The sequence below is a fragment of the Myodes glareolus genome, chromosome 1, assembly GCF_982192425.1.
Source record: "Myodes glareolus chromosome 1, mMyoGla1.1, whole genome shotgun sequence".
NCBI lineage: Eukaryota > Metazoa > Chordata > Mammalia > Rodentia > Cricetidae > Myodes > Myodes glareolus.
Window position 1 is genome coordinate 73,643,435 of NC_142026.1, and position 25,989 is coordinate 73,669,423.

General features: G+C 40.0%; 1 protein-coding gene across 1 annotated transcript in view; it reads right to left on the bottom strand.

Annotated features, from left to right (window-relative positions):
• Positions 1 to 23,468, bottom strand: part of LOC148123466 (paired immunoglobulin-like receptor B) — a 31,155-nt gene extending 7,687 nt beyond the window's left edge. The window contains exons 1-14 of the mRNA XM_087896399.1: positions 23,329 to 23,468; positions 23,124 to 23,159; positions 22,652 to 22,936; positions 22,208 to 22,513; positions 19,495 to 19,545; positions 19,241 to 19,356; positions 8,176 to 8,224; positions 7,979 to 8,014; positions 7,513 to 7,797; positions 7,088 to 7,390; positions 6,499 to 6,783; positions 6,061 to 6,360; positions 5,449 to 5,736; positions 5,010 to 5,312 (exon numbers count right to left, since the gene is read on the bottom strand). Coding sequence (XP_087752525.1) covers positions 5,010 to 5,312; positions 5,449 to 5,736; positions 6,061 to 6,360; positions 6,499 to 6,783; positions 7,088 to 7,390; positions 7,513 to 7,797; positions 7,979 to 8,014; positions 8,176 to 8,224; positions 19,241 to 19,356; positions 19,495 to 19,545; positions 22,208 to 22,513; positions 22,652 to 22,936; positions 23,124 to 23,159; positions 23,329 to 23,362 — 2,677 coding nt within the window. The 5' untranslated portion in view covers positions 23,363 to 23,468. The remainder of the gene's footprint in view (positions 1 to 5,009; positions 5,313 to 5,448; positions 5,737 to 6,060; positions 6,361 to 6,498; positions 6,784 to 7,087; positions 7,391 to 7,512; positions 7,798 to 7,978; positions 8,015 to 8,175; positions 8,225 to 19,240; positions 19,357 to 19,494; positions 19,546 to 22,207; positions 22,514 to 22,651; positions 22,937 to 23,123; positions 23,160 to 23,328) is intronic.
• Between the last annotated feature and the right edge of the window lie 2,521 nt (positions 23,469 to 25,989).

Sequence of the window (25,989 nt, forward strand, 5' to 3'; positions counted from 1 at the left end):
CATTGGAACACTGGGCTTCACTCCCTAGGTCCAAATGGGAAACAAAAGGAGGGAGAACGTGAGCAAGAAAGTCAGGATCAGAGAGAATCTTCATCCGAAGATGGATGGAGATAGAGACAGAGACCCACATTGGAGCACTGGACTTAGGCCCCAAGGTCCAATTGAGGAGCATAAGGAGGGAGAATATGAAAAAGGAAGTCAGGACCACAAAAGGTGCTTTAACCCACTGATACAAGGGGACTGATGTAATGAGAGTTCACTAAGGCCAGCTGGTCTGGGATTGAACGAGCATGTGATCAAACCAGATTCTCTGAATGTGGCTGACATGAGGGCTGACTGAGAAACCATTGACAATGGCTCTGGGTCTTGTCTAATGTGCATGTACTGGCTTTTTGGGATCCTAGTCTGTTTGGATGCTCACCTTCCGAGACCTGGAGGGGAGGGGAGGGATTTGAACTTCCCACAGGGCAGGAAACCCTGACTGCTCTTAGGACTGGAGAGGGAGGAGGAGAGGGAGTGGAGGGAATGGGAGGGTATTGAGAAGAGGGGAGGAAGAGGAAATATTGATAAATAAATAAATAAGTAAATTTAAAAAGTAAAATAAAATAAAAAAAAGAATAGAGGGACATAATCTCAGATACAGAGGAAATTCAGAGAATCATTAGATCTTACTACAAAAGCCTGTATGCCACAAAATTGGAAAAATATAAAAGAAATGAACATTTTTTTAGATAAGTATTATATACCAAAGTTGAATCAAGATCAGGTGAACAATCTCAACAGACCTGTTAGTTGCAAAGAATTAGAAGCTGTTATCAAAAAATCTCCCTACCAAAACAAGCCCAGGACCAGATAGTTTCAATGCAGAATTCTACCAGAACTTCCATGAAGAGCTAATACCTACACTCCTTAATGTATTTCACAATATAGAAAGAGAAGAGTCATTGCCAAACTTCTTTTATGAAACTACAGTTACTCTGATACCAAAACCACACAAAGACACAACCAAGAAAGAGAATTACAGGCCAATCTAACTCATGAACATCGATACGAAAATTCTCAATAAAATACTGGCAAACCGAATCCAAGAACACATTAGAAAAATTTTCCATTATGATCAAGTAGGCTTTATCCCAGAGATGCAATGCTGGTTCAACATACATAAATCTATCAATGCAATCCATCATATAAATAAACTGAAAAAAAACCATATGATCATTTCATTGGATGCTGAAAAAGCATTTGATGAAATTCAACACCCCCGATTGGGGATAAAAAATTCATAACTAAATATAATAAAAAGCTATCTATAGCAAGGCGACAGCTAACATCAAATTGAATGGAGAGAAACTCAAAGCCATTCCACTAAAACCAGGAACATGACAAGACTGTCCACTCTCTCCATACCTCTTCAATATAGTGCTTAAAGTTCTAGCAATAGTAAGAAGACAACATAAGGGGATGAAGGGGACTTGAATTGGAAAGGATGAAGTTAAACATTCGTTATTTGCAGATGATATGATAGTGTACATAAGCGACCCCAAAATCTGTACCAAAGAACTCCTACCGCTGATAAACACCTTTAGTAATGTGGCAGGATACAAGATCAACTCCAAAAAATCGGTTGCCCTCCTATACACAAAGGATAAAGAAGCAGAGAGGGAAATCAGAGAAAAATCACCTTTCACAATAGCCAAAAATAGCATAAAATATCTTGGGATAACTCTGACCAAGGAAGTGAAAGACCTATTTGACAAGAACTTTAAGTCTTTGAAGAAAGAAATTTAGGAGGATACCAGAAAATGGAAAGACCTCCCCTGCTCTTGGATTGGGAGAATCAACATAGTAAAAATGGCAATTCTACCAAAAGCAATCTATAGATTCAATGCAATCCCCATCAAACTTCTTCACAGACCTTGAGAGACCAATAATCAAGTTTATATGGCAAAACAAAAAACCCAGGATAGCCAAAACAATCTTATACGATAAAGGAACTTCTGGAGGCATTACCATTCCTGACTTCAAACTCAATTACAGAGCTACGGTATTGAAAACAGCTTGGTATTAGCATAAGAACAGAGAGGTCGACCTATGGAATCGAATAGAAGACCCAGAACCTATGAACACCTGATTTTCGACAAGGGAGCTAAAGGTATACAATGGAAGAAGGAAAGCATCTTTAACAAATGGTGCTGGCATAACTGAATGCCAACCTGTAGAAGAATGAAAGTAGATCCATATTTTTCACCATGCACAAAACTCAAGTCCAATTGGATTAAAGACATCAACAATAATCTGACCACTTTGAACCTGATAGAAAAGAAAGTGAGAAGTAGTCTACAGGACATAGGCACAGGAGACCATTTCCTAAGTAGACCCCAGTAGCACAGACAATAAGAAAATCAATGAATAAATGGTACCTACTGAAACTGAGAAGCTTGTGTCAAGCAAAAGACACTGTCAGTAAGACAAAAAGGCTACCTTCGGACTGGGAGAAGATCTTCACCAACCTCTCATCAGACAAAGGTCTGATCTCCAAAATATACAAAGAACTCAAGATACTAGACACTAAAACTCTAATTAACCCAATTTAAAAATGGGGTACTGAACTGAACAGAGAATTTACAACAGATGAACTTCGAATGGCCAAAAGACACTTAAGGTCATGCTCAACCTCCTTAGCGATCAGGGAAATGCAAATCAAAACAACGTTGAGATACCATCTTACACCTGTCAGAATAGCTAAAGTCAAAAACACCAATGACAGCCTATGCTGGAGAGGATGTGGAGTGAGGGGAACACTCATCCATTGTTGGTGGGAATGCAAACTTATGCTGCCATGAAGGAAATCAGCATGGCGGTTTCTCAGGAAATTAGGAGTCAACCTCCCTCAGGACCCAGCAATACCACTCTTGGGAATATACCCAAGAGATGCCCTATCATACTACAAAAGCATTTGTTCAACTATGTTCATAGCTGCACTATTTGTAATAGCCAGAACTTGGAAACAACCTAGGTGCCCCTCAATAGAAGAATGGTTAAAAAAGGTGTGGAACATATACACATTAGAGTTTTACTCAGCGGTACAAAACAATGACATCTTGAATTGTGCATGCAAATGGATGGAAATAGAAAATGCTTTACTGAGTGAGGTAACCCAGACCCCAAAAGAGGAATATGGTATGTACTCACTCATAAGTGGATTCTAGCCATAGTTAAAGGTCTTTGAGCCTATAATTCGTGATCCTATAGGAGCTAAATAAGAAGGTGAACCTGAAGAAAATCATATAGTTATCCTCCTGGATATTGGAAGTAGACAAGATTGCCAGGCAAACTTGGGTGCACAGGGGGTGGGGGTAGAAGTAAGGGGGGATGGTTAGAGAGAAGGGAGAGGGGGAGGATTTTGGATGGCTTGGGGAAATGGAATGGAGGGAGGGAGAAAGGATAGATATGGGAGCAGGGAGGTATACATCTCAACTAAGGGAGTCATTTTAGGGTTTGCAAGAGATTTGATTCTGGAGGGGTTCCCAGGCCCAAGGAGAGGTCCCCAGGAATTTCCCTGGGCAGCAGAAGAGATTGTGCCTGAACTGGCCTTGGCCCATAACCATACTGATGAATATTTTGCATATCACCATAGGACCTTCATCTGGCGATGGATGGAGATAGAGACAGAGACACATATTGGAACACTGGACTTAACTCCCTAGGTCCAAATGAGAAGCAGAAAGAGGGAGAACGTGAGCAAGGAAAACAGGATCAGAGGGAACCTTCATTCAACGATGGATGGAAATAAAGACAGAGACCCACATTGGAACACTGGACTGAGTCCCCAAGTTCCAAATGAGGAGCAGAGGAGGAAGAACAAGAAAGAGGAAGTCAGGTCCGCGAGGGGTTCATTCATCCACTGATACAAGGGGACTGATGTAATGAGAGTTCACCAAGGCAAGCTGGACTGGGACTGAACGAGCATGTGATCAAACCGGATTCTCTGAATGTGGCTGACATGGGGCCTGACTGAGAAACCATTGACAATGACACTGGGTCCTGTTTCGTCTGCATGTACTGGCTTTTTGGGATCCTAATCTGTTTGGATGCTCACCTTCCGAGACCTGGAGGGAGAGGGGAGGAACTTGAACTTCCCACAGGGCAGGAAACCCTGACTGCTTTTAGAACTGGAGAGGGAGGAGGAGAGGGAATGGGGAAAATGGGAGGCTACTGAGAGGAGGGGAGGAATTGGAAATTTCTATAAATAAATAAATAAGTAAATTTTTAAAAAAGACCAAAACTAAGAATAATAGGGGTAGAAGAAGGAGAATTATAGCTCAAAGGCACAAAAAAGTTTATTCAAAAAAATTATAGAAGAAAACTTTCCCAACCTAAAGAAGGATATTGCTATGAAGGTACAAGAAGCTTACAGAACAACAAATACACTTGATCAAAAAAAAAAGACATCCCCTCACCATATAGCAATCAGAACACAAAACATACAAAATAAAGAAAGAATTTTAAGAGCTGCCAAGGAAAAAGGTCAAGAAACATAACAGTAAACCTATTAGAATTTAACCTGACTTCTCAATGGAAATCATAAAAGCCAGAAGGTTTTGGATAGATGTACTTCAGACACTAAGACCCCATGAATGAAAAATTGTATTATACATGCATATGAATAAGTTTACATGTAACCATGCACTTTACACTCCCATGGTTACCACAGGATTTTGCAGTGTCAAGAGTATGGATTTGTTGTAGACTCATAAAAAGCAAATATTATAATGCCTAGTGTCCTCTCATCTGTCACCACCAGCTCTGGGGTATCATTGCACTCAGCTGGTTCTTTCTATACATTCCACATTTCATTCTGCCTGACAGTGCCATGACCATTCATACTCTGGGCCTTAGTACTCAACAGTTTCTTTTAGCCACCATGGTTTTAAACCTTCCTTGAGGCAGCACAACTTATGACAAAGGGATTCTGGTGCCAAACAGTTGAGTAAATGAGACTTCCTTACCTGAGACATGTATCTCCAAAGGGTCACTGGCCTCTGACCACACATGCGGGGTATTTGTATAGTACCCATAACATCTGAAGGGCCCACTCTTGCTAGATGCCATGGTGATCTCAGGAAACAAAGCTAGGGACTGTCCAGTGTGTGTAAGCAGTGCCCTTAGGGACCTGGACAAATATTGATCTGCCCCAGTCAAAGTGAACCAATCATATCCTTTAGATGAGACACACTTAAAGATCACATTCCCTCCTGGGGTCACCACAGGGCTGGGCAAAGCTGACAAAGTAGGTTTACCATGGTGAACACCTAGGAGAGGAAGAGGCAGACTGTTTAGTGAAATATAGCCCATAATGTCTCCAGCAGATAAGCTGAGGAAGCACACCTATGGAACATTATTTTCTGAAAACAGAGGCAAAGATTATGACACTAAGTGTCCACTCACCTGTCACCACCAGCTCCAACATGTCACTGCGTTCTGACCACCCTGCAGAGTTGTAAGAGTAACAGCGATATTTTCCTGCATGATGCTTTTCCATGGATACTATTGAGAACATGGCCTTGTTACCAGGATCTTTTGGAGTTTGACTGTCCCAGGGTGCTGGGTTTCCTTCTTTATAGAGGAAATACATTGGTTGCTCTCCCTTGGTCCCCTCACACAAGATGGTCACATTATTTCCTGAGGCAATCACAGATCCTGGCTCAGCCCTCAAAGTGGGTTTCTTAAGTTTTCCTACAAGGAAGTAGAAGAGAAGGATGTGGGGACAGTCAAACAGTTTCAGAGTAAAGATGAAACTTGCTCTTGATCTTGAACTCTACCCCTAAATAGAAAAAGGACCAATAATGTCATGGGAAGACACATCATTCTCCTGACCCTCCCAGGTTCCATTCTTATTATGCCCTTCCCTCATTTTCTATACAGTGACTCTCATGGTCTGCATACCATGTCAACTGCCTCAGGAACCCTCAATCCTCAAACACATGACACACCATGATCTCCACTGGAAACCTGTGTCTAGTAGAACATGATTCTATAGAGAGTCTGAGGCACCCTCACCTGAGATCAGAAGTTCCAAAAGGTCACTCCCTTCTGACCACACCTGAGGATTACTTGTGTAATAGCCATAGCATCTGAACCTCCACCTTTGCCCAAAGGCCGTTGGACTCACAGGGAACTTGGCAAAGAACAACCCAGTGTCTTTTTCTTGTAGACACTGACAATGCGAGAACTTCTGACTATTCTTAGTTAAAATGAACCAGTTGTATGAATGATTTGAGGTACAAGAGAGTGTCACGGTCATTCCTACAGTCACAACAGGGTCTTTCAGTGGCAACAGTATGGGTTTGTTGTAGACTCCTAAAAGAAATCACATAGAAAATTAAAGGGGACCACACAGTCTAAATTGTTGCCCATGGATTTCCTTCTATGGGAAATAGTGCTTAGCAGTGTTTCTGGAGAGTGACTTCTGGGGCAAAGACTTTGAGTGTCTCTCACCTGTCACCACCAGCTCTAAGGTGTTACTGCGTTCTGTCCATCCAGCAGAGGTGTAAGAGTAGCAGTGATATCTCCCTGCATTCAATTCTGTCATAGATGAAATGGTGAGTTTTGCCTTATTGTTGTAGACTATTTGGTTCTGTTGGTTCCAAGGTTCTTGACTTCCCTCTTTATATATCACATAGATTAGGGTTGTTTGATTTGCCTCACACCAGATAGTAACATAGCTCCCGGTCGTAATCACAGAGCCTGGCTCAACCCATATGGTGGGCTTGTGAAGGTTCCCTGCATAGAAGTAGGAAGAAAGGAGGTGCAACTGTCACTAAAATGTCACAGAGAAAATCACAATTGACACTAACACATAAGCTGATCTTCAATAGCAGAGGTACACATAAAGACCACAAACTTTCATGAATCTTAGATTTCACTATTAGTATCACCCATGGTTTCCCCACCTCAAGATCAGCTGTATCACAAATTCTGTGACACTGAATCCATTAGCCCTGGTTGTCAATCACCCCACAAATCAGGTATTTTCCAGGGACCCTGTGTCAGTTGCAGTTACACTCAAAGTACTGCGCTTCCTTACCTGATACCAGGAGCTCCACTTGGTTACTGGGCATCGACCACAGCTGAGGGTTGCTTGAGGAATAACCATAGCATGTGAACCTCCACCTCTGGTTGGGGGTCACAGGATCCACCAAGAACAGGGCTTCAAATAGGTCAGAATGTATTTTCTGTAAGGGCATGGGACTCGAGAACTTCTCACCATCCTTCATTAGAATGGACATGTGAAATGGCTCTTGTGACACACACTTGAGAGTCACATTCCCTCCTGCAGTCACCACTGGGCTGGGCCTGGCTGACAGAGTGAGTCTGCTGGGGAAAGCTTCTAGGAGAACAGAGAATGCCTGTTAGATGAACTTACATGAGAAACACGGGTTTCCCTCTTCTCATATTTGAGAAAGGAGCCCCCTTAAGGCAAATTCAGGGGCTGTGGGAGGGTTCTGTTACCTGTCACTATCAGCTCCAGGATGTCACTTTTTTCTGATGAGCCACTGATGCTTGTATAAGAACACCAGTATTGGCCTGAATTGTGCCATCCAACCAAAGAGATAGAAAACATGGCCTTATTCTCAGTTTCTGGAAGGGCTGTTGATACCAGGTAGTCATGACTTCCTATTTTGTAGAGACGATAATCTTTGGCCTCTGAGGGCCCTTTACAGAAGAATGTCACCTCCTTCCCAGCGGCTACCACATTTCCTGGCACTGCTCTCAGTGTAGGTTTAGAGATGGCCCCTGAAAGAAACTGACAATTGGTTCCCAAGAATTCCCCCTCTGATACAAGATTCTGACCCAGAACCTTTCAAGCATCCCCAACATCAGGCCAAACCTGCTGTTCTCCATCTGCTCTGCTCATGAGTGTTCCTTGATCCCCCCAAAAAGATGTCCAACCTAGGATATCTGGGAAGACACTTACCTGTTGATGCTGGCTTCCACGGGTTCAGGGTCAGTCCTGGAAGAGAGTAACTTGTGAGTGTTTACACTGAAACATGAGCAGGACCTCCATTTCCCAGTGCTTTCTGGAGCTGCTGAGACATCCCGATGGCACAAATCATGATTGTGAGCTGGATTCCCTCTCAGAGAATATTTCTCCCTCCCCATGTGGTATCTCACCAAGAAACAGCAGGACTATAAAAAATGGGGTCATGGCATCTTCCAGTTGCTACAAGTTTGCAGATAGATGATCTCCTTTCCAAACACACAAACACAAAATATGTGGCCTATGCAAGCTGGTTTCTGATTCCTGTCATGAGGATGTCATACTGGCAGCCCCTGAAGAAGAGGAACTGTTCAAATCAAATGCTTGACCCTTTTCTTCTCGGGTTATGATGGGTTGGTCTAAGGATTTCGTGGCTTCTGTTTCTCTGTGGTTCTTTAGTTTTTGTTTTTCTTTGTGTTTCTGCGACAGAACCTCTTTAACCAAATGCAGGTCTCAGATTTTCCTTCCTCTCCATCAGCTTTCTGTGTACTAGTATTACAAACCCAAGTCTGACTATGGTCTGTTCCTGCAGCCCATCTCCACTGTAACCATCTACACCTGCCTAAATTCACTCAGTCACCACAGACCAGGACTTAACACAAAATAAGTGTCATGGTTTTCTGACCTAGCACCTTCACTTGAGGAATATGTGCTTGTTCTTTTTCTCTTAGCTCTTGGTTCTCCTTTACTTCTTTATCCAGACCAATCTCAAGGTAGTGTTCTAGCCTGTCTGGAAGATGCTTTGGGATATTGTATGAAAGTTACCCAGGGATACAAGAACAATACCTACACTGGCTACATGAAACAATTGTAACAGAAAGAAAGACAAGACTTTATGCAATTCTAGCTGGTGAAACAATGAGTTACATTAGGGCTCTGTAGAAGAATGTCTAAAATCTTAAAATTTTTATATTTTGTTTATTTCTTTATTTGATTGTTTAGACAGGGTGTTACTATGAGCTCTGGCTGTACTGGAACTCACTCTATAGACCAGACTAGAAATAACAACCAGTCTCACACCCAATTGTTGGGAACAGTGTGCTCCACTATGGCTGGAATTATTTGAAATATCTCAGTGGTTATGTCTCTGGAAGAAAAAAAGGCTTTGTGTACAAACTTTAAGTGCCTATAGTTCTGATGGGAAACGGATGAACTTAGTAGCATCAGCAACAAGAAAGAATATTGATGGGACCAATGTTCTATAGGTCACGTGTGTGTAATAACAGCTACAGAGACTTTAATAGGACCATAGTGTTGCCATGGTGGAGAGCAGTGTTCTACAACAATGAAAGATGCAGACAGATTCTGCTGGGATCATAGAGAACAGAAGGAACACACTGAGCACATGTTCCTTTATTTCTCCTGTATGAACATGGAGAAGACATGCATGGAAATGGAGAAAGAAATGTGGTATGCTCACAGCTTTGATTTGATTCTATTTTGCCAAATAATCCCTCATAGATTGATTGCTCTTTTCTTACCAACATATATGTCTAACATAGGAACAAACTCTCAGCATTCGCTCTTCCTTGTGTTCCTCATTTATTGCTCAGAATCTTTCTGTTTTTTGTAAAGGCTGAATTTGATTTAATGCCTATTCAATCACAAAGGTCTATTCCAAGTTAATGTTATTGGCATCTTAACTATGAGCCTTAGCACCATCCTGATTGTCTAATATCTGTGTCATTTTCACCATATTCATAAGTTCATGATTGCTTGTGATTTGGATGGACAAGAAATGATTAACCTTCAGACAGTTTTACAATGCAGTTGGCATGGCAGAAGGGTTTGGATATGTAAATGTTATGGTTAAAGGACCCCTCTCTGCTCTCCTGTTTTGCAGAAGGATAAAACATTGCATCTAAACTGTAAAGGTCATGAAAATCTGGAGCTGAAAAACAGAACTGAAAACTTCCCCAAAATGAAAGTTCCTAAAATTCAAACAGTTCCATATTCAAGAAAAAAGACTAACGTTGTTCAGTCCCTGAACGTACCCTTGGGAAGAATCATTGCAGGGAGACTTTTTCCTTCATGGTGTCTGAGTTAGGGTCAGGGCTCCAAGACTGTTGGTAGCTATGTATGCTCTGTGTTATATCTGTAAACAGGCTCTACAGATACTTAATGTTTCTGTCTGCTGCCCACATTGACAATAAAATACGTTAATTCCTACATTTATCCACAGGTTTATTGTTTCATGTGTAAGTATCAGTTTTGTTGTGGGATATTTATACACTGTGTGACAAAGTTTTGCTTTGATTGTTGTAAATAAGGCTGAAAGGCCAATAGCTGGCAGGAGGTATAGGTGGGACATCAGGGCAGAGAGGGAACTCTGAGAAGAAGAAAGGAAGAGACACCAGTCAGACACTAGACACTGACAGGACACTGGATCTAGAAGGGAAGAAAGGTTATGCCATGATAGCTAGGTAGGAGAGACAGGCAAGACTTCAGCGGGGAGAAGAAAGGGAGAAGGATCTAAGCATGCAGATTGTACCGTAGAGATTCTAGAAGACTCACAACAAGTCAGAGGTACATAATGAAGAAGAGGTAACTGAACCATGTGACATAACATGGATAAATAAAATAGGTAAGTTAAGCTCTAAGAACTGAATAGAAACAAGTCTAACCCATATGCTGATTTTTCATAATTGATAAAAGTCTTTGTGTCATTATTGGGAGGCTGGATAATAGGTCAGAGAAAGACTGCTTACAAATGGCGTCCATTGTGGGGGTAAGTATTTCCACATAGTGCCCCAAAAGATTTTAAAAAGTAGCAAACATGGAACCAGATGTCGCTTCTTCTTCCCACAGTCTCAGGTGGCCACTGCCCGATGGCTTGAGCCAGCCAGCACCATGTATTCAAGATAGGTTTAAGGTTTGTGTGTTTTTAAAACAAAAAGATAAGACACCAAAAGAGAAGTGTCACAGGCAATCCAGCCTTTCAGACTGCCTCTGTTGCAGTTTCCTCAAAATTCTGCTTCTAGAACAACTTCAAATCTGCTAGGTGAGAGGGTTCACCCTCACAGACAACTCAAGTCATATATCTGATAATCCTACATTTCCCTCATCACACTGAGATAGACAATAGCTAGCTCTCTCAGGACTTGACCGTTATCTTAATTTTCCTGGGGTCTCCTAAAGATCCATCATCCTCAGGCAACAGGAAGCCATCTAGAAAACCTGTATTTACAAGAGGTGGGGTAGGTATTTTCTGGTCATTCAGTGGTTTGTTTGTCATCATTTTGCGGGTTGGATGTAAATTGTTACTGGTCATGGTAAGGGATGAAACTAAGCAAAGGAGGTGTATTCAAAGATCTCTTTCTGAAAAGAAAAAAGGCATTATATGGTAATAATAGGATAAAATGCAAGATTAGTGAATATACATTAAGACTAAAAAACAAATACTAGTCTCAAATATTTTACATTGGTATGGACTTTTATATAGTAATTACAAATTTAAAATTACCTTACTATGTTGTGTATATATTTCTACTCTTCTTTAAGGTATTTTATCTATGCAACACATTTAAAAATGTAATGAATAATTAAGAAATACAGGTTAATAGTTAACCATATATAATAATCAGACTTGTAGTCATATTAAATATGTCTTAAAGTTAAACAAAGACATATTTTAGATGGATAGTTGGTCTTCAAACACTTCATAAATCTTCAGAATATGTCATTTAAGATTTTTTTTCATTTAAACTATTTTAATAATCTAAGGCTTTTTATGACAGTGAGGCATGTCTGCTCATGGAAGAACCAGTTTACTTCCAAAAGCGATGAAGAGCAATGAAGAACCGCCATATGGAGTTTGGGTTTCATTGTAACAAGATATCCACTGGGTAAGAAAGCTGTTGTCTCATCTTCTGACAGTGTGCTATCCAAACTGGACAAGCAGGGCACAAAAGAAGGCAACTACCAAAATTTGCTAACAGAAGATAGAATGGTTCTTCAAACTTCCTGTTTCACAGAAAAGTCTGTCAGATATTCTAAACCTGTCAGCTGAGGATGGATGCCCCAATATTGTAAAGGGATCTTGGGGTGACTGTCTAAGAAGCCAGATATCTCAATTATTTTTATAGTTTTCGAGTTCTTTGCCTGGCACTTTCTATTTACTCAGGTAATATTTTAGTCTTCTTGGGTGTCTAATGAGGATTGAAAACTATATAGTTATACGTATAGTTTTCCTTGCTAGCGAATTCAGAAAAAATAACTTACATAAAAGTTGAAAAGCTTATAAGATTGAAATACATAAAAACTTAAGTTGTTTATCTAAGAAGATATTTTCAGTCTAAAAAGATATTTTTAGGATGGTAATATGAGTTATAATAGAAGACAGGTTAGCTATAAAACTTTATACTCTATGGTATGTACTCACTCATAAGTGGATTCTAGTCACTTATGAGTGAGTACATACCATAGAGTACTTCGAGCCTATAATTCGTGATCCTAGAGAAGCTAAATAAGAATGTGAAACTAAAGAAAATCATATAGTTATCATCCTGGATATTGGAAGTAGACAAGATTGCCAGGCAAAACTTGGGTGCATAGGGGGCGGAGGAAGGATGTAAGGGGAGATGGGTAGAGAGAGGGGAGAAGGGGAGATTTGGGGAAAGCTTGGGGGAATGGGATGGGTGGGATGGAGGAAGGGTGGATATGGAAGTAGGGAAGTAAATATCTTAATTAAGGGAGCCATTTTAGGGTTTGCAAGAGACTTGATTTTAGAGGGGTTCCCAGGTCCACGGAGAAGTCCCCAGATTGTTCCTTTGGAAGCAGAGGAGAGGGTGCCTGAACTGGCCTGGTCCCATAGCCACACTGATGATTATCTTGCATATCACCATAGAACCTTCTTCTGGCGATCGTTGGAGATAGAGACAGAGACCCAGATTGTAGCACTGGACTTAGCTCCCAAGGTCCAAATGAGGAGCAGAAGGAGGGAGAACATGAGCAAGGAAGTCAGGACCATGAGGGGTGCTCGACCCACTGTAAGGGTGGGACTGATCTAATGGGAGCTCACCTAGGCCAGCTGGACTGGGAGTGATGGAGCATGTGATCAAACTGGACACTCTGAATGTGGCTGGCAATGAAGGCTGACTGAGAAGCCAAGGACAATGGCACTGAATTTCGATTTTACTGCATGGAATGACTTTGTGGGAACCTGGTTTGTTTAGATGCTTACCTTTATAGACCTGGATGGAGGGGGGAAGACCTTGGACTTCCCACAGGGCATGGAAACCTGACTGCTCTTAGGACTAGAAAGGGAGGGGGAGGAGAGAAGGGGAGGGAAAAGGAAGGCATGGAGGAGGTGGAAATTTTTAATAAATGAATAAATAAATTTTAAAAAAGAAAAAGAAAAAAATCTCATGATTCAGAAACAAACTTTGGTCATCATCTTGCTGTAAAGAGAACCTAGGGAGCCAAGCAAAGACCTCAGAACTTTATTTTGGAATCTGGTATTGTACAAGAGTATGACTCTGATTCCTAAAACACATTTCACCTCTTACCAACCTTTACATGGGTAGAAACTTTCAAAAGAAAAATTTTTCCTCTGTGTCACCAGTGTCAGGAGAAACAATTCTAAGAGTACATTGTGAAGAAGAGCATCAGAACTCATAAATGTTTGCTGCCTCATATTTATAATTGTGTTTATTGGCCCTGAGTTTTCCAGCAGAGGTCTATTATGTGCTTTCTATTGTGATGTAACTAGAGTCATTAAAATGCATTCAGAGGAAAAGACAAGTTTGAGATGTTACAATATGGAGAGCAATATAAAGGTAGAGTCTCCCCTGATCCCCTTCAACTCACAAAGGAAGTACTTCAAATAACCTGTGCAGATTGAACAAGATTTCAGGGGTTGACAGAGAAATCAGAACATCAGCAATTGACAATTCTTGAAGAAAATTCCTTAGAAACTCTCTAAACAAAGACTCTTAAGTTAAGGTGTCAAGAGAAAGCTCTTCTACCAATTGGGTGGAGTCATACTTAGGACCAGTCACAGGTGACCCAGACTGCACTTCAAATTTTGGCTTCACATCTAGCCTTCTATGTCATTGTTGGAGTTCCTTGAACTTTAAACCTCACTTTCCTTGCCTGAAATACTAGTGACATACATACAACACATACATATACACCACAGCCCTTCATGGGACTCTTTGCTTTAATAAAATTATTCGTGACAAAAAAAAAACAAAAAAACTTTATACTCATCAAGAAAAGAGAGATAATAGAGCAATTTCTCCAAATTTTTCAAATACAAGTAGACTGGATGTTGTGAATGTAATTCTTCCTTGATATTTGTTCTTATTGTACATAATTTTATTGTGTTAGAATTGAAAGCCTTTCCTTTTATTTAGACAAAAGGGGAAATGGTGTGGGACATTTGTGCACTGTGTGAAGATGTATTACTATGATGGGTATAATTAAAAACTCGAACAGCCAAAATATAGGCAGGAGAGATAGGCTGGACTTCAAGGCAAAGAGATGAAAAGGAAATAATTGAGGAATACGGGAGATAACATCAAGATGTGGAATAAGCTGAACACACATAATGGGAGAGAGAGAAAATTCTTGTGGTAATATGTAGATTAACAAAAATAAGGGTTAAGTTACAAGAACTAGTGGGACACGCCTAAGGTATGATCGAGCTTACATAGTTAATAATAAGTCTCTACATGTAATTATTTGTGAGACAACAGTCCGAAGGGAAGTCCAATTACACAGTTTCAGTTTAAAAGTCACACTGTACCCACTCCTGGCAGGAGAACAGTCAGAGAACTCATACAGATAAACTAAGGTATTAGCTTCATCTCAATATCTATTGATTTACAACAAAAATACCAATCTCAAGCTTCATTTTACCCTTAAATATGTATCTGCTCACTTTCTGTTTCTATAACTTGACCATTGACACTCTATCATTATAAAGAAACCTGGTTAACTTAGCTGATAATTTTGGAAGATGTAAGTTCAGCATCAGGTAACTTTACCTGCTCATCCTCTGATGATGATGATACTATTTTCCGTGCCACAAAATGCTAGAGGGGCTAAAAGGAAATGCCCAGGTACAGAAAAGAAAACTATGATAGACATTGAATTGTGTACCAATATATTCCAATAAGAACTCATCAGGGTCTCAGAGAGTTACGGTAATAACTTAGAAGAATAATACTCATATGTATTTAGTGTTCTCAATTTAGGCATGACGTTAAAGATCTCTCCAGGATGTACACACACACTGTAACTCCATATGTCAGCATGGGAAAATTAACAGGCAAGTCCAATGAATGAAACTATTCATTGAGAGCTATGAAAAAACATCTGTTCATGCTAGATAGGGAACATACGATAGATTAAAGTGAGGAGACCACCAAAGTCGGGAGTTGTTACAGGAACAAAAAGAACTAAAAGGCAGCTGAATCACTAAATTCAATCACAGAATGGGTGAGGGTTCACAAAAACTAGAATCCTGGAGTGCCCTGAGCAACTTGTAGTCAACAGGTTAGAGAGTAGTCTTTCAAAGTTAGCACAGCAACCAGGAGACAGCAACAGGGACATCTCTCAGGACAGAATTTTATAGAGCTAATGGCAGTAATAGGAGGGAAACAAGAGCTAAAGACCACACTATTCCTGGGTTGGCTAAGGAGTAAATAGGACAATTACAAGATATAAGATCATAGGAGAAGGAGGTTTCTGGAAATGCTGACAAGACATAACTGACCCACTAAAGGAAGTTCACCCATCTCATGGCCAAGGTTGTGCTTTAGTTTCCTGTAAGTTTGTTGCTCTGACTTCCTTATTGTTAGAGAAGGCTCCTCCTATTTATCAATCTTCTTCATCTAAACCTCACCAATGCTTCCTCTCTACCCCTAACCAGTTGATCACAGCTTCTCTTCATCAACTGCAGATTCTGTTTTAACATTCCAGGCACTAATGATCACTGGAGGAAAGTCACTAGCTTCCATTTAAGAAAAGGATAGCATAAAACTATTCAACCTCAAGTAGACCATAAACTCCTTGCTCTTTCCATAGGGTAGGATTATGCTAATTCCCTTTCTTTACAGGTTGCTTTAGGAATCTATCTGGTGATTTGGAGGACTTTTACAATCTGACTTTCAATCCTTACTTTGAGAAAAAGTCTATAGAGTGGGTTAAGAAAATTAAGGCTTAACTGAAAAGCTCTGTAGAAACACAGTATTTTATCATCTACTTAAATAAAATTTAAATAAAATTTAAAAAGAACTGAAATAGTGAATAATTGAATAGATGAAAAAATCCCAGAAGCAACCAGTTATTAAACAGAACTTTCAGGATCAGGAATATTGGAGTCAGAATTGTCAGTCAATAGGAACCCAGAAGCACCCGAAACAATGGTACAAGGTACTGTCATAAATTTTGGTTTCTCATCAAAAAATGAAGATATTATGAACTTTGATTGTAGATCATTAAGAAATCAAACTGAAAATGAGCTGGAATTTTCCTATTTTCACTAGATTCATAATCCAGAATATGTTGTATAAACTGCTAAGCGAGGAAAGTCAACAACAATCCTACCATTTGAGAAGACTATGACCTATAATACCTACTGGAAAGGCTCCATCTGCCTACTGGAGCAGCAGTGGCACGAATGTGTAGAGATGGTACATTGTGTTTTAATAAATAAAGCTTGCCTAAAGTTTGGAGTAAAATATCCAGACTGACAAACCTTACATCCAAGGCTTGGTGGCACACTCCTTTATTCCCAGAAGCCGCGCTAGTTTGTCATAGAAAACATGCAGTAATGGTGCACACTTTTAATACTAGCACTAGGGAGAAATATAAAAGAGGAGAAGACAGGCCTTAGACACAGTTTCATTCTGAGATTCCTGGAGGCAGCATCATCATTTCAGGCTGAGGTAGAGGTAAGAGCCAGTGGCTGGCTGTTTTGCATTTTGACCTTGAAGTTGAACCCCAAATTCTGTCTCTGGGTTTTTATTAATTGTGCTTCATTACTGTTTTCTTATGTCATATTAGATATGTTCAACAGAATAGCATCCATGCCTTGTACTATAACACTGAGTTATAAATCCACGACAGGAAGAATTATACGCCCTAGTGTCGAATCTGCTATTCTTATTTTGCTAAATTCACAGGGAGTCATACTGCTTTAGTTATGTTTATCTGAATGGATGAGTACTGGGCTCAGTGTTAGTCAAGCATTTTTGTATCAACTGACAATAATAAAATGAGAAGACAAATGTGTAGCTTGTAAATGTGAGGAGAATAAGTAACCATGGAATGCTTTGACCTAATCAGCACATCTGTATCCCCATCTCCATGGTTCAGGGAATGTTGAAGAAGAAAGGTGAGGGAAGAAGTGTAGTGCTGTCAAATACCATCTCCTGAACACATGCCACAGTGTAGGAATGTGCTCATAGTAAGTGTGGTTGCCTGTACAAAACAGGCATAATCTTAAGCGGTTAACATGCAAATATTGTTAAATGAGGGGGTCAAGGATCTCTCTGTGTTACATTTCCTGCTACTGTGATAAAATACATAAGTAGGAAGTGGAAACAGCTTAATGCATAAAATACTTATGTAGCTCACAGCTCCATGGTACAGATGATTAGAAGAGAAATCAAGTCAACAGAACTTTGAAGTAGCCAGAAGCATTATATCCACATTCAAGAAGCAGAGAAGGATAAATGAATACATGCTGGAGCTGAGTTCACATTCTTCATTTATGCACACAAATATCTCCTTGTCCCAAAAATAGTCCCAAGCACAGTTAATTTTGGACTTCCCATATCTATCACCTTAATGAAGATAATGCCTAAGAAACATTTTTAAAAGTTCAGGAGCCGCTGGAGAGATGGCTCAGTGGTTAAGAGCATTGCCTGCTCTTCCAAAGGTCCTGAGTTCAATTCCCGGCAACCACATAGTAGCTCACAACCATCTGGAATGAGGTCCGGTGCCCTCTTCTGGTCTGCAGACAGAATATTGTATACATAGTAAGTAAATAAATAAATATTTAAGAAAAAAAAAGTTCAGGATCCATGAAGTTCTGACCAGGCTCTCCATACCTCTGCTCTGACTTGATCATTTTAGGTCCTCATGCTCACCTTCTCCTTCTTGGCAGTGTCTTAGTTTTATTTCCATTGGGCTCTGCATCTTGAAAGCCCTAAGTACAAACTCCAGTTTTCACACAATTAACAAGAACAAGGAATTGTAAAAATGGAGTGTACACAATTGCCCTTAACAAAGCAGCTGTGATGCATAAGACAAGTGGCTACTCTTCATGGATCTCAAATATTTCAATAATTAATTGAGGACTAAATAAATATCTTTCATTGTGAGAATGCAAAGATTTATCAGAGTTTGTGGTATTCTACCTCCTCACGCAGAAACAGGCAAAGAGGGCAAAGGTGGCCATGTCTGCTATTTTCACTGCTCCTTGGCTCACATTATGGAACTAACTGACCTTGGAGTACAGGGAGAAGCTGGGACTTCAAGTTATCCATTCAAAGGATTATACACAAAAATCAGCAAATGTCATAGAACAGCCCTTATCTAAGAAAATATTTTTAAAACTACATCAAGAGTGTCCCACCAGATAGTTCCTTTAAACACTAGACAGCAAATTTTTTATAAATTAGCAGAAATTTCACAATGAGTGTGTGTAGTAGGATACCTAAGTAAAAATGTGGGGGCATCATTTATATTCAGTTATTTCAGAATTTGGGAATCTGAATTGTGTCCATTAATTTTTTGTTGTTCTTATTAAGTCAAATTCCATCTTCCTAGTAGTACATCAACCAAAGCAGATACTCATATTAGGGAAAGTGATAATTTATTATAAAGTAATGTATAAAAAGAACTGGGGAAAGCAGAAGATATACAAAGATCAGGACCAAACCTCACTAAAGGAACAAGAAGTTCCTCTCTAAAAAAGAGTCAAAGGAAAAATTTCTCAAAGTCCCCAGCAAGGTAGATGGTACGAGCTGTAATGTAGAGATGAAAGAGCTCTCCAACCCAAAATTTTGATTCTTTCCTGCATCAAAACACATGTGATTCCTGAATCTTTTCTCCCAAGTGATACCCAATTTTAAACATTAAATTTTCTTGTGAAAAAAAACACCAAATATCCACAAATTTATTTCTGAGAGATAGTAACAATGCAAGCCAGTGTCCATCCTCGTCTTCACTTCTAGGATGCAGTCAAGATCTTCTCTGGCTGTGGCAAGCCTCAAACAGCAAAATCCCAAGTACTATGAGAATCAAACCAGAAATGCCCATCCGAATGATGTTCTCTACTGTGTGATCTTGAGGCTGTGAGGCTGGAGATTGTGGACAAACAGGTCAGGACCATCCAAAGCCACCATAATGTATCTGTATTTCCACTCTGAGTAGCTCCCTCCTGTGTATACAATTTGACCTTCGGTGTCCATGCCCAAACCAGAATTTTCCTTACTCACCTATTGTGGCTTCTGACATGTTTTGTGGTTGGCTGGTGGTCTCAGGCACTCCTGAGAAACAAAGAAATGATCAATGTGTGAAGTGATCAAGAGAACTGATTCTTTTGTGAAGTTGTGTATTTTTTATTTCTCAGAAATGAATATTATACTCATCTCACAACATAACGAAGATCTGGAACAAACCATTTCTCTGCTATAACAGGCTTTCTCCTGGGCTTTTGCTTGATTACTTCAGCCTGACTATACTCTAAGTTCAGAACTTGTGGCCAAAGTACTTCTTTGGAACCAAGTGTATTGTTTACAGGAAGCAAAGATGGAAAATTACAGCCTCCCAGTTTAAAATAAAGAAGCTTTCCTGTGGCCCCAGCTCTGCTGTAGTATAGAATCCTGGAAGCTAATTCCCCTGGAAATTAGTTTGCACTCATTCACTCGCTGAGATCCCAAGGTCCAGGCACAGTCTTGTCCTTGGGATCCCATGAATATGAGTTACACCAAATACTGACAGTCTGGGTTCCCTGCCTGCACTCAAGTCACCCAGTTCCCATGATGCTTCTGTTTAACATCTCATTCTCTAATCATCACATCATTAGTTGCACAAACAATGCAACCTGAAGAACTTAAAGATGTACTCACAATGTCCATGAAGTAGACATGTTCTAATAAGTAGGTAAGCTAAATCATCAAAGAATAGGACACCAACATGAATGTAAAATATATTAAATATATTACTTATACCTATGTCAGGAGAGGTTATGGACTCTAGACTAGAAACCAATACTGCCATGTTCCTAAACCATGTGATTTCTGACTTCATTTTAAGTGATTATCCTTATACCCTGAACTAAGTTTAGCTCTGTCCCCTCACCAAAGAAGCATCTTTTTCTAAAGATGAGAATGAGTATAAAAATCCACAACAGGTCAACACAGAAATAAGATGATTGGTGTGCCCAATCAAAATGGGCACTCCTACAACAAAAACTGTGTCTATAAAATATAGGGAACATTGAGGAAGAGAGGTAGAAAGGTTACAACAGCCAGAGGAATGAGAGTCCTGCTACACAATAGAGACTTCTGGGCAAGAGAGGGAAGCCACACCCATGAAATTTAAAAAGTATGGTTGCCTAAAGAAGACCAAAATAATGACCACCTGGATTCCATAGTCTCTTGTTCCTCTGTATATCCTGGGATCAGATCCAACTAACGAAATCAGATAGCAACTAGTGGACAACAGGAAGTGGAATCAAACCACAGGGTGAATCTATGTGGTCCTCAGATCAAATCGTTTGGAGACAAGGCTAGAAAGTGGAAGAATCTAAAGAATCTCAAGCTAGGCTGTAAGATGTGCATTTTTGTGTTTTTGTGTTTGTGTTGTGTATACCTTGCATATAACACCCCCATATGACGTGATGGTTATAGATACACTTCATTTACCACATTACTTTTGTTAGAATAGCAATGAAGCCCTTCAGAGTACAACCGATAATATGCATTGTCTAATTGGAATACACAAACCCTGACTGAATGAATTATCAAGCTGAAAATGATAAGTGCTTTCAGCAAACTTATAGAAAGGAATTGGCTAGTAGTCAGGCAGGAAGTAGAGGTAGGGCAACCAGGCAGGATGTAGATGCAGGATGACAAGAACAGGAGAATTCTGGGAAGAGGAAAAACTCTGTCTGCACTTGTCACCCAGACTCAGAGAACAAAAATGAGAATGCCTCACTGATAAAGGCTCCAAGCCATGTGACAAACACATTCAAAAATATTGGATTAATTTAGGATGTAAGGGTTAATAAGAAGCCTGAGCTAATAGGTCAACTATTTTATACTTAATATAGGTCTCTGTGTGTTTCTTTGGGACTGAACCGCTTTAGGACCTGCCAAGACATCTGTCAACAGATAGTGACAATGAAACCAATGTTGTAAAATGCTCACTAAATCTGAGTCCAGAACATACAATTGTTTTCTTAACTTTTCCTGCAATATGTATCTTAATGTTTGAAATAAATTCATTTTCCCTCAAAAAAAAAATCAGAGGCCAAATTTAAAAGGGTTTGAAAAACACAGAAAGAGTGAGGGGAAGAATGGAAAAGGTAGAAATGATTTAAATGTAACACTCATATATTAATAAGTTACATTTATATATATTCATATATATATATAAGCATATAAAATTATAGATGGATTTCTGTAATTATAAATACATGTGAACATAATAAATAGTATTATACTTGTATATGAATAAGTTTATTGTAATCATGCAATTTTAGATTTATTTATTTGAAGAAAAAATTATTTGTGCAGGAAAATTTTAAAACTTGACTGCAAATGGAGATCAATATATTAAACCACATAAATAGAAAATAGAAAGATAAATACCATGTTTTCTCTCCAATGAGTATCTGGGTTTACATGTATATAAAATCATATATACTGCATATAACATATAACTATCATATACATATGTATCCATCTATTACATGATTATATGGAGATCATTGAGCTGATCCTTGAATAGCAGAAGGAACACTAGTCACAGAAAGACCCACCCATCTTCTAGACAACTCATGTTTCACTCTCAGTGCCCTCTTTCAGTTTCATTATCTTGGGTCCTATTGTCTTCATGCTTTGTGTCAACAGGATTCAGAGTCCCAGATCCCTAGGTATTTTGTCAGATGAACTATCTTTCAGTACACAAGCTGGGCTTCCTCACCTGAGACCAGGAGCTCCAGAGGATCACTGGGTTCTGACCACACCTGGGGTTTACTCAAGTAATAGCCATAGCATCTGAATGTCCTCCTATGTCCGGAGGTCAGAGGACCCACAGAGAACAGTGCCCGGATATTGCTTTTAGAGTATATGTACTGTGAGTCTAGGGTCCAAGAGATTTTCTGTTGTTCTTCCTTAGTCAGAGAAAACCCATCATATCCAATCTGTGAGATACACTCAAGAGTTACATTTCCTCCAGATCTCACCACTGGGCTGGGCAGGGCTGATAGACTGGGTTTTCTGTAGAATCCTAGAGAAGAAGATGGCATCCTGTTAAAAGAACCAGCACCTGGGAATTTACCCTCCAGAATTGGGACTTTTCAAAGCAAAGGAAAGATACTCTCCTGAGGACAGAACCTCGGAACAGAGAAATTGGGTTTTCACTTACCTGTCACCATCAAGTCCAGAAAGTCACTACGCTCTGACCAGCCAATGTGGGTCCTATAGTAACAGCGATATCTCCCTGCATGATTCTGATGAAAGGACGGGAAGAAGAACTCGGCCTTGTTCCCATGCTCCAGAGGGCTCTGTTGTTGCCAAGGATCTGGACTGCCCTCTTTATAGAGATAATATTCCTGGGCACTAGAGGTTCCCTCACATGAAATGGTCAGTTGCTTGCCGCTGGTCATCACGGAACCTGGCTGAGCTCTGAGTGTGGGTTTGCCCATAATTTCTGTAAGGAAATCAGCAGCTTGATAACAGGGCATAGGTACCCTAATCTCATCCCTCAGTCCCAAAAACCTCTGAGAGTGAACCAGAAGAAGTAGTTCACATCTGTAATTCTTTATCCCCACACCCAACCCCTGGTAGAGGATTCGCTCCTGATCTACAGGAGAAGAAGCGTCATTAGCCACACTTACCTGCTGGTACATGGGTCATGGGAATCAGGCTTAGCCCTGGAAGAGAATTTTCTGTGTGACCTTTGCCCCTCAAATCAAAGAAGATCCTCTCCTTTCCAGAAGTTCCTGCACCCCTAGGGTTTCCTGATGAATCAGGGTCTAGCTTTGAGGCATGTTCACCACCACCACCAGATCACAGTATCCCTGTCCACCATTGATATCTCACCAAGATAGAGCAGGGAAGTGAAGGCAATAGTCATGGCATCTCCTTCCAGTAGCTACACAACTGTGCTTAGCAGCAGGGCCGGAGTGTCTGGCCATATGGACAAGCAATACAAGGTGTGGCCTAGGAAATCCAGTACTCCCCATCACATGATGGCCATTTCTTCAGCACCACAGGAAAAGGAAGTATCCACGCAACTGGCTTTCATTTCCCCAGTTATATGCCTTGTGTTGGTTTTGGGCTTTCTAGTACTTTTTTATAGAGATGATATCTACCCCAACTTCACTTATCACACTGAGGAGAAGAACTGTCATTGACCAAGCCAGAGGAGCAGCAAGTTGCAATTGAAGTTCAGATATCAGCCCACCAGAAAGGAATCCTCTGATGTGCCCATCTCATTTAGACAAGGCCATGAGACTGCAGACCCCAGAACGTCTTCTGCCTCTGCTGTGCCTTTACATGTTTGCTGCAGCTCTCTGTCTCTCTGGTATCTAGCATGGTGTGAGTGAACATAGGAAGATCTCCACTGCCTGTAATACAGTGTGTCATTGTATGAAATCACAAGCATGTTCCACCATGGATAACTTGAGTTTATTTTGAATGCCTCATGTCCCTTGTCTCTAACCAATTTTATCTGAAGTCATGCTGATTCACCATGTGGTTTGTCTCCACTTCCTGTTGTCCACTTGTTGCTATGGGATCTATGATGGTAGTATGAGAGGTGGAGCAAACAACGGATGTCAAGGTGTTGGAGCAAAGACAACCCTTTAAGGACAATTTTTAAGAAGCCAAGTGGTATAGAAGGAGAGGTTCTAAGGACAGGCTGTCTGTTGTTTATCTTTCTTTTTTCAGGAATTCTGAGGCAAATGAAGTCTTGACTCATCCCATTTTAGAGACAAATGGAGACATAAAACAATTGCAGTAATTCAGATACCACTATTTGGCACAAACAAGGTAGAATATGCAAGTGCTTAGAAGAAACTTCCTTAAGCGAATGTTGAAAGATAGGAAAATAGAGTTCGTTGTGTAGGCTTAATATATTTCCCTCTTCCCCAAGCCTTGGAAACCAACTCTAGTTGTAAAATGGCATTATAATATAGAGCACAGTAACTGATCATTTCTCCTGGAGCCCAAAGCATAAAAAAGCCAGGCTTGATTATAATAATGCATCAATTTCTTCTTTTCATAGGGTTATAAACATCATCACAACCCTTTTTCAGAACATCCATGAGAACTTTTTGATCAAAATAGAGCTCAGGTTATCTCTTCTAACAGAGCTCTGAAATAAATGAGACACCACAGTACATTAAATAACTAAGTATGACTGAACTGAACTGAACTGAAATGAACTAAACTAAGCTGAACTGAGCTGAAAGGCGCCATTGAAGGAGACAGCATTTGGGTTGTGAAAGAGAACAAAACAGAACAGAAAGTTCTTTCAAAGCAGATGCCAAACAATCTGTAATCCAGGAACAAAACCACAAAATAGAGCAACTCCATTTTTTTTTCAGTGAGAGAGAGCTGGGGAAAGCTAGGGAGCCAGGAAAAGGAACACCTCCAATGAAAATCACTTGGGATTTCAGAGTCAAGAGACCTGGAGTACCCCCATGCCAGGCAGAAATTGGAACTTCTCTTTAAACCAATGACTTTTAAAAGGATCATCTAGATATGGAAATAGTACCAGAAGTCATTCTACAGGCTACTGCAAACATAAATGGACAGAAAAGAGTTAAAGGAGAGGTTGCACCTGTCCCTAAGGGTGATAATTCATTATAAGGATAAATTCCTGGAAATTGATATACCCATCCAAGTAACATGATTCAGCGTGTGCATGAGAAATAAAAGGATAATCAGTGTGCTAGTTTAAATGATAATGGGCCCCATAGGCTCACATATTTAAATACTTGGTCTTCAATGGGTTGAACTGTTTGAGAAAGATAATGAGCTACAGCTTTTTTGGAATAGTCATGTCACTGGGAGCAGGCTTTGAAATTCCAAAACTCATGTAATCGCCAGTGGTTTCTTTCTTCTTCCTGCTTGCAGATCAAGATGTGAACTCTCAGTTGCTCCTGTCACCATGCTTTTGCCTTTCAACCATCTGAAATTAAATGTGTACTTTTACAAGCTGCCTTTGCCATGGAGTTTTTTTTCATAGAAGTAGAAATGTAACTAATAAAATCAATAAGGTGTTTCATATATTTGATCCAAGTTTGAGAAAATTTCTCTCTAGCTAGTTGAGAATTAACACAGATTATATCACCAAAGAAACAGAGTACTGGGGTCCTTGAATCTAGAAATTGCAATAGTCTGGGAAATGAGAGTCTCAATGTTTAACAATAAGAGGGTCAAAGGTAATCCTCAAGTTCCAATGGAACCAGGTAACTACTAAGCCTGGTGGCAATGGAATAGAAGGATGATGAGGAAGGCCTGGAGAACATCGTCCTCACCACTGAGGAATTCTGGGTTACTCTGACAATCACGGGCAAGCAAATTCAATTCCCTATAGAACTGATTCAGGGAAGAGTACTCATTGTTAACTGTTTTTGCAGATAGTCATCCCCTCTGGTTTCACAACTGTCAATGGAGTGAAAGGCAGAGATATTACCTTATTCTGCTTTTAGCATAATAATTTTATTAAACTCTTATTTCCTGGTTTCTAATTGT